General features: G+C 40.8%; 1 protein-coding gene across 5 annotated transcripts in view; it reads right to left on the bottom strand.

Moving 5' to 3' along the window:
• GNPDA2 (glucosamine-6-phosphate deaminase 2) overlaps positions 1–14,090 on the bottom strand; it is a 26,118-nt gene extending 12,028 nt beyond the window's left edge. For 2 of the 5 annotated variants that reach the window (XM_026647953.1, XM_024211668.2), the window contains exons 1-6: positions 14,020–14,090; positions 7,362–7,526; positions 6,862–6,963; positions 6,110–6,292; positions 5,584–5,768; positions 3,671–3,845 (exon numbers count right to left, since the gene is read on the bottom strand). In XM_026647953.1, the coding sequence (XP_026503738.1) occupies positions 3,671–3,845; positions 5,584–5,768; positions 6,110–6,292; positions 6,862–6,963; positions 7,362–7,485 (769 nt within the window). In that variant the 5' untranslated portion in view covers positions 7,486–7,526; positions 14,020–14,090. The other 3 variants (XM_024211669.2, XM_026647952.2, XM_029910694.1) reach the window with 3 other exon arrangements.
• Positions 14,091–14,525: the final 435 nt, after the last annotated feature.

Raw genomic sequence — 14,525 nt, 5'->3', positions numbered from 1 at the left:
GCTCGGGCTGCTGGCTCCCCCTCTGACAGGGGAGGGGCTCGGGCTGCCGGCTCCCCCTCTGACAGGGGAGGGGCTCGGGCTGCCGGCTCCCTGGCTGACAGGGGAGGGGTCAGGCTGCCGACGGGGGTCAGGCTGCCGACTCCCTGGCTGACGGGGAGGGCTCGGGCTGCCGACGGGGCTCAGGCTGCCGGCTCCCTGGCTGACAGGGGAGGGCTCGGGCTGCCTGCTCAAACTGCCCGGCCCCGCTCTCCCTGGGGCTCGGGCTGTCTGCCCTGCAACTGGGTCCCAGCAGAGTCCTCTGGCCGCCATTAATGAAATTTTTCTTGCGAACCCCCTGAAATGTCCTGCGAACCCCCAGGGGTTCGCGAACCCCACTTTGGGAACCACTGATCTAGACCCATATCCTGTCTTCCCACAGTGACCAATGCCAGGTGTTTCAGAGGGAATGAACAGAACAGGCAATCATTGAGTGATCCATCCCCTGTCATCCACTCCCAGCTTCTGGCAAAGAGGCTAGGGCCACTCATAGCATGGCATTGCATCCTTGACCATCCTGGCTAATAGTTACTGATGGACCTATCCTCCATGAACTTATCTAATTCTTTGAATGTGGTTATAAGTTTTATCCTTCACAATATCTCCTGGCAACAAGTTCCCTGTGTGTTCGTCAGAGTGGAGCCATATTTTAAAGATGCATCTACACTTTTTGCATTTGATTTCCTGGTTTTCTGGTTTGAAAAAAGGAGGAAAGCGGAGGAGAGGGATCATATGCCCCAATTTGTGTTTTCTGAAGGCACAAATAGTATTTTTTGATAAGGACTGCACTGCTGCTTTTATGAAGCATATTTAATTTTCCCATTAGTAGATGTGCATTTCAGGAAGAGCACATTTAGAGGCACAAGTCTGATATTTACAAGCTCCACCTATTAGATGAGAGCAGAGTGAAGATCTATTCTCCACAGAGGCAGCAGAGTTTAGCATCAGGATCACCCTCCCAAGAGGTATCAGCTGGGGACCCACTTCCTGGTTACAGACTTCAGGTTTCCTAATTTTACAAGACCCAGTTCATTCTGGGCACAAAGCCCAAGGTACTTGAAACAGATGATCCAAATGATTATGCATTTAAAACATTACCTGGAGGAGGAGAAGAGGCTTAAGAAACTGGATGGGTTGGATAAGGGCCAAGTGAACAGAGAGCAATTGGACCGTCTACTTTCCTGTTAACCTCTTATGGAAAGTATGTACTTCCTGAGTTGTTCAGGCAACCACAGTCCCTCTTTCCTAAAGTGTATCCTACAGATTCAGAAGTTTTCTGTGTTTATACATGGTACACATTTTAAATGTGCTCTTAAAAGTTTAAGAACTTAAAGCATTCACACTCCACTCCTATGAGGATTATTTATATGCCAGTGTTCACAGTTCAACTGTTTTTGCTGTAACCGGATTAAGAGTCCAGTAATTTATTTTGGGCATACATACTTTTTTTTGCATTCTACAACAAAGGCAGATGAAAAGTTCCCCTTCCCCCCACCCATGTACTTTCAAAAAAACATTATTAGACATCAAGTATGGAAGATTGCGGCCCAAAAGGTGAGGTTTTTGGAAAGTTATGAATGAGTGAAAAGAGGATGAGGGGCTACCATTAGAACTAGCTGCTCCAGTTGTAAACAATAATGCAGACGTTACTGTGCTATAGTTTGATGTATAGTACCAAATTTTACAAAAATGACTCAAAGTGTTGGAGATGGTGAAAGAATGATAGGTAAGTGAAACAAATAGGATAGTCATTTTTGAAACATATCTATTGAGGCCCCGAAAAAAGAGTTAATAATCAGAAGACCAGGATTCAGGAACTCCTAATGACTAATCCTGGAAGACATTGCCTTTCCTCTGTGGCCTGAAGTGAGACAACCACTTCTGTCTCCCCATGTATAAGTTGAGGTTGTAAGTTTAACACGATTAAGAATATTTCAAAAAATTACATACACAAAGAAGCAGTAAATTATAGTGTAACTGATCAGAGTAATTAAGAAAAAGTATGAACACATTCATATACACAATGTTTATATGTTTGTAAGTGACAAGATTATTAATCAAGAGCTATGCTAACTAGTGCATTGAGTCAAAGGAAGCAGTTTTAGTATTCAGTATGTTCAGGCAATCTTGACTAGAATTCTAGATTACAAAGACTAATGATAAAAACTACATTCAAAGAAGTTCAATGCTGATATGCACTAAATTTACTTTTTCAACAAATAGCCAAAATATACACATAACAGAGCAGTGAGATACTCATAATTTAAGTCAAGAAGTGAACTACCAATGATATTGTGGTAAAAAGAAAACCCAGTGGCTTTTGGAAATCCCAAAGTGTGGCCTTTCTTAAATTGACAATGTCCATGGAATTGTGTGTTTGGAAGAAAAAACACTTTCAATTAAAGTTAAAAAGCCAGCAGTCCAGAGCTCATGGACACCTCAAAATAGTAAGTGTTCATGCCCTGGAGAGAAAGAGGTTCAAAAAATAAACAAACTTCAATTTCTATCTACCATAACATTAACACTGGGAAAATGACTACAGTAATTTCTTATCCTCAACATCCATAGCCTAATCAGTAAGAGAACAATACAACAAACCTGATTGCTGTGAAACAACCTTTGTTATAAGCAGCAATTTACATCATAAGTATAATTTTAAAAAGGCACTCATTGAAAGTGCATTAAGGATCAAACATAAACAAGGTAGTGCAATTAATGCTAAGAAAACAGCTTTAAACTAAATATACACGATCTAATTATTGACACACAAAACCAACATAGGAATCTCACTAGATTACATAGTGCAGATTCAGTTATGGAAAACACATAGTAGGCAAAATGTCTTCACAAATGATTTCAAAGGCTTGAATAATACATTTGTGCCTTAGCAACTTCAAAATTCTGGTTTACTGAACAATGCATGAAAAATAAGTCAAATGGAAAAATACAGCAAACCATAGCAGAAGCAGCAGCTTGAAATGATTTGGAATTAACCATCAAATTTTCTATAACCTGAATTTCATTTTCCAGTGTTTCTGAAATCAATGAGTTACAGCAACAAGCTATGTCCTGTAAAGCAGGGCTGGCTCCAGCTTTTCTGCTGCCCCAAGCAGCAAAGCGGGGAAAAAAAAAAAAAAAAAAGATAAAGCCGATCGGCGGCAGCTCAATCGTCAGCGGTAATTTGGCGGCGGGTCCTTCGTTCCCTCTCTTCCACTTCGGCGGCAGCTCTAAGAGGAAGAGAGTGACTGAGGGACCCGCCGCCGAATTGCCGCAGAAGACCCGGACGTGCCGCCCTTTTCCATTGGCCGCTCCAAGCACCTGCTTCCTTCGCTGGTGCCTGGAGCTGGCCCTGCTGTAAAGTCACGTTTCCAAGATGCTGCTGTTGAAGAACACATGGCTAATAGATTACATGCAAAGAAAGGAGACATACTAATGAAGGATTCTGTACTTTGCTTCTTGCATGAAAGGAACGCAGCTAAGCCTCTTAGTCACTGTATTATATTATATTCGAATACAGAGTTCAGCATTTCATATTTGAATATGGCAACTATTTTCAATTGTACATGGTGCACTTGGAGACTAGGATTTAACCCCCAGTCATTTTTAACCTATTCTATTTCTATTCAGTGCTCACCTTTGAAGTATTTCACAGTTTTAACTCTTAGTTCTAAAGTAGCATCTTCATCACATACAAAGATAGTGCGCGGGTGCTGCTGGAAAGCAGAAACTGTCCACATATGATTGACCCCTTCTTCAATTGCCTTGTACAAAGCAAAAGCTTTATGGGCACCTGTTATGAGAATCATAACCTGGAAGATGAAGCAAAAAAAACAACACACACACAAAAGAGTGAGTTTTCCATTTACCTTAAATTCCCAAATCAGTTTTTAATTACTAGTTAGATAATGGAAGCCTACAATATTTAATCATCTTAAGATGAACAGTTCTTTAACTTACACTCTACCAAAAACCTACAACTTTTCAGAGAAAAATATGCCAGCATATTCTAACGTGCCCATCATCATATCTAATATCCAAGCACTAACATGTTCCCACTTGACTCCACATTATGAGATGTCAGCCGAAAAAGGCGATACCTAATAGTCAAGAACTGCCAGAAGTTCCGCATTCAAGATGACATATCTACACACATAGATATCATACAATGTAACATTGAATTACCTAAAGTATTCATTATTATTATTATTACTGTAGTGCTTAGTGAAAGTCAGAAAGTATGCCAGAAAACTCCTTTGGTTTATACTTTCATGCAATAGCCCCTAACTATACAGTTACTAAAGGTGACCTGTAAAAGCTAAAATATCAAGTTCTAGTAACTTTACCAGTAATGTACTTATTGTCTCAGTAAGCCAGTCCAAGAAGACATTCAGAACATAACCTGGCAACACTTATTTCACAGTTCCATACATGGCTGTACAAATCTTCCTTATAATAAAAATCTTACAGTATTTTTATATAAAATAAAACCAGATGGGGCTTTTAAAAAAAATACAGAAGCTATACATGGGATCAGTTTAGTCATCACTGAAATAGTCACCTCTGGGAAGAAACAGTAACAGCAGCACAGGAAACCTAAGCAACAGTTTCAGAGTGGTTAATTCTGTAACTCCCTATTAAAATTACAGGGTGAATTTAGGTGGACAATATGTATAAGAATATGGCCAAGACACTTCAATTTTTTTTAAATGAAGAATTCTACAGGTTCTATAGTCACTATAAGTGATCAGGATCTCTCTTTTAAATCTCATCTGAAAGAGGTCTCCAAAAGTACAGTGGTCTGTACAGGTAAATTTGACGAGTTATACAGATTAAAGTTATACCAGTATAACTGTCATGTTGACACACTTATTCTGCTGTAAGTGTGGTACTTTTTGTGTAGTACAAGCCTCTTCTAAAGCAACATAAGCTAAACTGAAAAAATCCCAGAATACCATAATGTGTCATGTGGTGATGCCAATATAATTATATTGGTTTAAATTCACCCTGAGATAACACAGAAAACACTTTCCCCACGTATGCAAATCAATGCTGGGGAACTGGTTCAGAAATGGTTTGGAAGAGCAGAGTATTATTGGTATTAACATTTAAAAAGTCTGAAAAATCAGGCACTATTAAAACAGATCCTTTACTCCCTATGGGCCTTCTCAATGGACCATCTAAATTCTTAGACTGCTATTTTTGCCATGTTTACGCTAAGGAATGAACACTACATGTCACCATTAAGAAATGTATCCATTCGTAGCATTCTAAAGAAGCCACAAAAACTTGTAATAATTGCTTACTACCAGATGCCCAGTTTAAGTAAACCTCTAATTAAAAAAAAAAAAAAAAAAAAAGTATTGAAATCTAGTTGCAGATTCAGTAATATACTGTTAACTGGTGATTTATTCATTTCAAGATCCTTCACATTAGCTCTATGAAAATCAAATGACAAAAAGTAACATAGCGTGTAATTATACTGATGAAGCTTTGCCGTAGCATCCTGAATATAGACACATGCAAATTAAATTAACAAGGAGTTCTTACTTCTCTAGCATCCATCACTGTTCCGACACCAACAGTTAGTGCCATAGTTGGCACTTTAGATAAGTCTCCATCAAAATATTTAGCATTTGCCAAAATGGTATCCATTGCTAAAGTCTTTAACCTTGTTCTTGAAGCCAAACTTGATCCTGGTTCATTGAAAGCAATGTGGCCATCTGGACCAATGCCTTAACAAAAAAAAAAAAAAAAAAAAAAGTCAATTTGATAAGGCTACAAATATTGTAAGAAAAGATTCATGGTAGAGTTTCCTTACTTATTAATGAAAAAAATAAGGCAAGAGTGAGAACTAGTATACTATTAAATTAGTTATTAAAATTTGGACACTAACAATTCTATAATTTCAGGTTCAAACTGATTCTCCATGTTAGTAGTAGGAACCTCCCTTTCTTAAACTGTCTGCTTCAAAATGAAATACATTTTTAGATGTTTTGGATGTGCTGACATAAAGGGATTCAATACATGTATTAACACCATGACAAGCGATCATTGCTAGAATGTTTTCTCATACCTCCGACAAACAGATCAATTCCCCCAGCTTCTTCAATTTTTTTTTCAAATGCATCACACTCTGCCTGTAGGTCTAGAGCATTCCCATCAAGGATGTGAGCATTATTAGGATCTATGTCAATATGCTTAAAGAAATTATTCCACATATAAGAATGGTAACTCTCTGGATGATTTCTTGGAAGCCCTGGAAACAACATTTAAAGCGAAATGTAAATGGATTTTACTAAAGTTAAACTTCCAGATTGACATGAAAACATATGGCGGACAAGAAATATGCAGTGAATTTCTTAAATTCTGTCTCACCAGATCAAATAAACCAAAGCATTTTATAGACTGGATATGATTCTCCATTTCCATGCACCTTATGTATACAACAGTGCAAAGTGGATAGTGTTTTACACTCACTTTGCACAGGCATACATGATGATACAAAATATAAGACGGGAAAATTTGGCCCAATAATCTGTTCCTAAGTACCTTTCATAAGAAAGTTTCAAAACACTTCACAAACATTGAATTTAGCCTCAACATCCACTTAAATTGGGTAAGTATTATTCTGATTTTGCAGATGAAGACCTTGAGGCAGGGAGGTTAAAGAGACTTGTCTAGCGTTACACAAAACTTGCAGCAGAGGCGTGAATGTCATAACTCTCAGTCCTGTGCTTTATTCAAAAACAAGACGCTGATTTATAGTTTTAATGCAGAAAAAAATGGAAACAGGTCATATTTCTTAAAATTTGAGACATAACTTACCTACGTATTCATCCATATTGAAAGTCTTTACATATTTAAAAGAAAGATCTCCATTCTTGTGATATTCTATCAGTTTTTTGTAGCATCCCAAAGGTGTGCTCCCTGTATAAAATAAGCTTATTATTCTGATGTTTTGTATGCCAGTAAGACATTTTTAGATGCATTTGCAAAGCTATAAAGCATAAACTCTTCATAAGTCAAATTAAGCTACCATGTTAGTTTGTAAACTCAGTGTCAATTACATATTTAAAAAGTTGTGTTAAACCTCATCCTTCTCCCCCCGGGGTGGGGGGGGACTGAGTTTTTTTCACTTTTCTAAACTATGGCACACAGAAATATTTACAAGAACATAACATTTAAAGTTTGACTTAGGCATGTCTGAACTTTTATGCAGTTATGTACCTATCTAATTTCTAAGACACCTATCGCTGTGGTTAACTAGGCACCAAACATTTCTGTAGTTACTGAATTACATGAGTTTACAACATAAAACTTATTACCTGTTGGTAAGCCAAGCGTAAAATATCTTCCCTGACTTGGTTTGAATTGGATAATACGATTACAAATGTACTTTGCTGCCCATTCACTTGCCAAATCATAGTCATCAAGAATTACCAGTCTCATTGTGATGGTGAACAGCTTACAGGAAAAAAATGAGGTTAAACCTGTGAAAAACATTGAAACAGTTTTATTAGTCTCATAACATGAAAAGTAGAACAAATATTTAGGTAGGGTTAGTTTACCCTTAGATGTTACTTTAAAAGACTGTGCAGATCTAAAAATCCAGCTTCACATTTCTAGAATATAATGCATGTTTTTATGTATTTATGCATTCAGTCAATGACTTTAGCGGGGATTTCAAGTCATCAGTCTTCCCTCAGGTTCCAGTTGGACAACAAATTGCAACATTTTGGGTCACTGAAAAGGCTACAGAAGACCAGGAAACAAAACTTGATCAGTAAACATAACCTATTGGTCCATTAATTGAAAAAAACCTACTCCAAAGGGCAAAATCGTGAAAGAGTAAGAGAATGAGAGGATAGACACTTTCCTTTTGAAACATAGTACTCTAGATCCCAAAGTTTTAAAGACTTACACCTTGATCTTGCAAACACTTACAGTTTTATGAATTAATACTTCCAATGAACTCAAATGAGTTCAAGGGGACAACTCACACATAAATGCTTGCAGGATTAGAGACTTAATCTGTCCCCCAATGGAAAATGGGGGCATGGCCAGTAGCTTCTTTTACGATTATCTGAGAAAGCAAAAAACTCAAGAGTTGCATAGCGTTGTCAGTACAAGGTGAGCTACCTTACCTTTAAGTAATTTTTACGAAGAATTTTTTTTGAGAACTTCTTGTTCTTCCATAACTGGTTGAACTTGAGTGCCTGAAGTTAACTAAGAAGTGATATCAATGACAGAAAGTGGAAACAAAAGACTGGCAGGTTTAATCATAATTATATCATTAAGGTATATGGTTCGGGACTATTTAGAAAAGCTGGACGAGCACAAGTCCATGGGGCTGGATGCGCTGCATCCGAGGGTGCTAAAGGAGCTGGCGGATGTGATTCCAGAGCCATTAGCCATTATCTTTGAAAACTCATGGTGATCGGGGGAGGTCCCGGATGACTGGAAAAAGGCTAATGTAGTGCCCATCTTTTAAAAAAAAGGGAAGGAGGAGGATCCGGGGAACTACAGGCCAGTCAGTCTCACCTCAGTCCCTGAAAAAATCATGGAGCAGGTCCTCAAGGAATCAATTCTGAAGCACTTAGAGGCGAGGAAAGTGATCAGGAACAGTCAGCATGGATTCACCAAGGGCAAGACTATCCTAATTGCCTTCTATGACGAGATAACTGGCTCTGTGGATAAGGGGAAAGCAGTGGATGTGTTAATTCCTTGACTTTAGCAAAGCTTTTGATACGGTCTCCCACAGTATTCTTGCTGGCAAGTTAAAGAAGTATGGGTTGGATGAATGGACTATAAGGTGGATAGAAAGCTGGCTAAATTATTGGGCTCAACAGGTAGTGATCAATGGCTCCATGTCTAGTTGGCAGCCGGTATCAAGCGGAGTGCCCCAAGGGTCAGTCCTGGGGCTGGTTTTGTTCAATATCTTCCTTAATGATCTGGAGGATGGCATGGACTGCACCCTCAGCAAGTTTGCAGATGACACTAAACTGGGAGGAGTGTTAGATACGTTGGAGGGTAGGGATAGGATACAGAGGGACCTAGACAAATTAGAGGATTGGGCCAAAAGAAGTCTGATGCGGTTCAACAAGGACAAGTGCAGAGTCCTGCACTTAGGATGGAAGAATCCCATGTACTGCTACAGACTAGGGACCGAATGGCTAGGCAGCAGTTCTGCAGAAAAGGACCTAGAGGTTACAGTGGACGAGAAGCTGGATATGAGTCAACCCTTGTTTCCAAGAAGGCTAACGGCACTTTGGGCTGTATAAGTAGGGGCATTGCCAGCAGATTGAGGGACGTGATCATTCCCCTCTATTCGACATTGGTGAGGCCTCATCTGGAGTACTGTGTCCAGTTTTGGGCCCCACACTACAAGAAGGATGTGGAAAAATTGGAAAGAGTCCAGCGGAGGGCAACAAAAATGATTAGGGGGCTGGAACACATGGACTTATGAGGAGAGGCTGAGGGAACTGGGATTATTTAGTCTGCAGAAGAGAAGAATGAGGGGGGATTTGATAGCTGCTTTAAATTACCTGAAAGGGGGTTCCAAAGAGGATGGATCTAGACTGTTCTCAGTGGTAGCAGATGACAGAACAAGGAGTAATGGTCTCAAGTTGCAGTGGGGGAGGTTTAGGTTGGATATTAGGAAAAACTTTTTCACTAGGAGGGTGGTGAAGCACTGGAATGGGTTACCTAGGAAGGTGGTAGAACCTTCCTTAGAGGTTTTTAAGGTCAGGCTTGACAAAGCCCTGGCTGGGATGATTTAGTGGGGGATTGGTCCTGCTTTGAGCAGGGGGTTGGACTAGGTGACCTCCTGAAGTCCCTTCCAACCTTGATATTCTACGAAGGTCCAATAGCACATGATCTGCTAAAGCGAGAAAATCTTTATCCCACTGGAAAGATAAGAAGTGAAGGTGTGTCACAAGATACTAGACTTCAAAAGTATATCACCTTTTTCTCTGTAGCAGTGTTTTCTGGCATTGGTCCAGGACTGAATATAGTAAGTCCTGGATTTCGAACAAATGTAAGTTTTAATCCATAGCTAACATACACAGGTATTTTTGTCTGATTTGAGGAAGAGGTCATGCTTGGAAGAAGACAACATGATGTAATTACACCTCTAACACTTCTGAGTAAGCGACTGTTCCTTATATCAGGTAAGGACAAACGCCCTACCAGGCATAGTGGCTGAGTGGTTATGCTGCTGAAAGTTGTGGGTTTGAGTCTTGCTCACCCTCACACTGAAAGGCCACCTCCAGCTCACCATACTGTAAAATGGGTACCTGACCCCAGGTTAGAGCAGTCAAAGATGGTCAGACATGACGCTAGCCTCATCACTCCCCATGTACAGTTGTCTACGAAACTGATGTGCCTTAATTGTGTCAGGCTACTGAGCCATGTACTCCGGGGAATTCTGATTACCACCAAACCCACTAACTATAGACTACTTGCATTCACTTAACAGTCAGGCTCTGAGATGTCAGAGGTAGTACAGAATGTACTGAAGAACATGTACATTAATTTCTCCTAAAAAAAAAAAAATCACATGGAAGAGCTTCTACAGATGCACTACCTGGAAGTTCTATATAGCTTTAAGCAAACAATTCTGGTCACCCAAATTCAAGACAGATTAATTCAAACTGACAGGTGCAGAGAAGGGCTACTAAGGAAGATCAGGGGAATGGAGAACCTATCTTCTGAAGATGATCAAAAGAGCTTGGGCTTTTTAGCAAAAAGCTAAGGCTGAGAGGGGGTATGATTATGGTCTATAAACACATCATTGAGGGAGAAGAGATATTTAACAGCAATGTTGGCACAAGAACAAATACATATGAACTGTGAGGTTCTGGAAAAGCACTCTAATGAAGGGGGCACAAACAACTTAGCTAGTTGTAAAATGGAGCTTGATATATTTATGAATGGGATTATATAATAGGGTTGCCTATGAGAGCAAGAGTCTGGACTCAAAGACCCAAGAGGCCCCTTCCAATCACATATCCCTAAACCCATATTGATCTCTATATCTGTATCACACTAGAAATGGTGAACAGAAAATGAGATTGTTCAAGTAACGTAGGTAGGTAGTGATGTAGAATTTTCTATACGTGCAACAATATAGGTCACCTACAGAAAATACCAAAATGTTTACTATTTCCTTTTAAGTTTTATAATATCAATAAATACCACAGATAGATTAGTGACCAGATAGGAAGAAATGTTTATGCTCACACCATCAATTCCCGCCAGCCATTCATTAGTACTCATGAAAACATACATAGCTTGTGACAATGAGGTACCAAAACTTCTTAGTAAATTCACTTAGTCAATTAGTCAGTCCTGTTTGTACCAAACCAAGAGATGGCTGAAGTAACACATACACAGAAAGTTAACCCCTCCTTCAATATAAAACTCAAGAAAGTTCAAGACCTTTGTGGAGCAGGAACCACGGTTGGCAAACCACTGAGTAATATGGAAACACACCTGGCAGACTGGAATCCTTCAGGGTGGATTGATTTAAATCAGCACTTTAAATCAAGCGGAAAGCCTCCATTTAAAAAAAAAAAATCTTTTCTATTTGTATGTCAATTATTTTCTAATGAAGAAAGGTGCATTCACACTGGTTGATATAATTATGTTCAATAAAATCAAAATATGTTGATTTAAAACTAAATAAAACCTTTATACTAATTTCATATATCTTTGTGTTACCTCAGAGGATATACTATAACTATGTACATTTAAGCAATTATATAGCTTAATATTTTCAGATTCTTAACTGTACATTTTTAGTGTTAGAAAATGGTGAATGATATATTGCTTTTTTACTTGATAATTAACTTTATGCTCGTAATGTGTGTCAAGCTGCATTAGGATGGTAACTGGAATGTAATTAAACCCACATCATATAAAATTTATTTTTATTAAACAAAACCAACTTATATTTTGGATACATAAACTTCTCTTATCAAAACACATTTAACAACTAAATAATTTATTAAAGGAACAGAGGGATTAACTATAGACATGACTGGCTTTAGGGAAAATGGCACATGGGCAAACTTGTATTTTGGTACCTATGGCACTTGCATTCTCTTAACAGTCAGGCTGTGAGCTGTCAGAGATAGTACAGCATGTACCCATCAGCCCTGCTGCTTCACCTGGCTTCCCACCCTGGTTCCCAAGCCCCGCCGCCTCCCCCAACATTGCCCTGAGCTCCATTCTGCAGCCTCGAACCCCATGCACTCCCGCTCTTTGTCTCTTGACCACGGCACCTGGGCAGTCGCTCACCCGCAAGGCCAGTCCTGGCTGTAGACTGTATATTATACTGATTTCACATCAGCCCAGGAAAATTTTCAAATATGCCTAAGTCAGTGATTTTCAACCTTTTTTCATTTGCGAACCCCTACGAATTTTTGAATGGATTTGGAAATCTTAGACATAGTTTGCAGACCCCAGGGGGCCCACAGACCACAGTTTGAAAACCACTGTCCTAATTGAAAGTTACTTGAGCTGAAGTTCCTAGATGCCTAAGTCTCTTGAAAATGAAACAGTATCCTAAATTACTTAGGCTGTCCTTCAAACTTTTAAAACTAATAGTTCTCATCCCCTCCCTCCTTGTTTTTATTCATAAACTGGAAGAGAAAGTCATGTCTCCCGGCTTAGAATATTTTCTTCATTTGGACTAATTAATTCATTCTGTGCCTGGAGAAGAGGCTACTTCTGTCAAAAGCTGGTTTAGCACTTCCACAAATTCTGCTTTTGCACTGCAATATTTTATTTGTTTAGAGACAGAGAGAGGTGGTTGAGAAATTAGTGAATTTCTGTTTGTATCGCTGTGTATGTATGCAAGGAGACAGACGAAGGCCATTTACTTGAATGCCCAGAACCACCCAAAAGCGAGGGCTGGCAGTTACCGGGATAAATCAGTGTTTTTCCATGAGCTGGAAACTTTCCACGATGGGTGGAATATTCATAACTTGATAACTGAGTCAATCAGAGCTCAGGTAGTGAGAAGCTATAAAATGGGAGTATGAAACCGCCCAGGTGAGTTCAGTGAATGACCCTGATGAGATACAAGATGGTCTCTGGAGTCACAGATCAGTTTCCAATGTCTGTGATGCCTTTGCAGGTCTCTTGCACCCAGTAGTATAGTTCCTGGGTCCCCTACAGGATGAAGCCCTTTATACAGTACATGGCCTACTGTGCCATATTTATGAAGTTTGACCTCAGAATAAATGCTTTCCTCCCTCACTCTTCTTTTATACAGACAGGAAGCCTTTAACTCTAAGTTTTTGAGAGAAACCCGTGGATTCAGCATAGTTTTTATTTATTTATTTAAGTGTTTTAAGAGATCATGAGAAGTTTAGGCCTTAACATAATTTTACATTAAATTCAGATTTAATTTTAAACAGATTTTTAACAAGAAAAACTTAAGTTATTTAAATAAAAAACCTGATTTAAAATTTAAAAGTCTATTCCCTCCCCCCCAAAAAATCAGTGTTTACCCAAACTGGAATCTTTAGCAATGTAAGCTGGGTACCTAGGCCTGTACTCCAATGGCACCACAGCCTCACACCCCAACTACAGCCCTCCTCCCCCGACCAATATCCCCCCATTACCCAACTACATCCACACTTCCCTCGGTCCCAGACCAACACCCCCAAACCCCCTCCGACCCACCACAGCCCCCTCCGACCAAAGTTACCGCCCTTACCCACCACGCCCCCCCCCCAAAGAACTCCTTCCGTTACCCACCCCAGCACCGCTCGATCTCCTCCTTCTCTGCCCCCACAGCCCCAGCCACCTACTGCTTCCCCTCTGACCCCATCACCCCTCCCAGCGCCGGCCCGGCCCGGCCCGGCCCACGGCCCAGCCGCGGACGCAGCACTCACAGAGAACAGGAACCCCACCAGTGGGCTGACAAGAAGGGGCCCCCGACGGGCGAACATGGCCCCCAGGGACAGAACTAACCGAGCTGAGAGTGAACCGAACCGATTTCAATTCAAGCTGAAGCGGGCGTGTGACCCGGAAACATATGGGAAGGACCGGAAGTGACTGAGAGAGCAGCGACGCGCATGCGCTGAAGTGACTATATCAAGGGGAGCTCTGCGCCTGCGCAGGCATCTCGGTTTAGTAGAGCAGGGAGGGAAGTTGCTGCAGAGTGTGTGCGGGCGGGCTGATGTCGGCCGGGTCCTTGTAGCCGCAGCGCAGGGGGCGGGGCCCCCGAACTGAATGCTCCCTGCGAGCTCTGGAGCGGGCCGGCCGGCTGCCTCGGGGCGCGGCTGGCAGAGGGGAGGAGGCTGGGTCCTTATATCCGAGATCGGGACGGACAGCGGCCGTGTTCTGGGGGAAGGCCTAAGCCGATGGGAAAAAGCTTCCCAAATAAGCCACTGCTAGAGGTCCGCGCGCGGCCTGGGAGAGCAGTGGGCTGAGGAAGGAAACGTGTGTGTCCGTGTGTGTGTCAGTGTGTCAGTCAC

The sequence above is a fragment of the Terrapene carolina genome, unplaced genomic scaffold (assembly GCF_002925995.2).
Source record: "Terrapene carolina triunguis isolate 2854851 unplaced genomic scaffold, T_m_triunguis-2.0 Scaffold66, whole genome shotgun sequence".
NCBI classification, from domain to species: domain Eukaryota; kingdom Metazoa; phylum Chordata; order Testudines; family Emydidae; genus Terrapene; species Terrapene triunguis.
The sequence above is the reverse complement of the archived record's forward strand: the minus strand, read 5'-3'. Positions and strand labels throughout refer to the sequence as shown.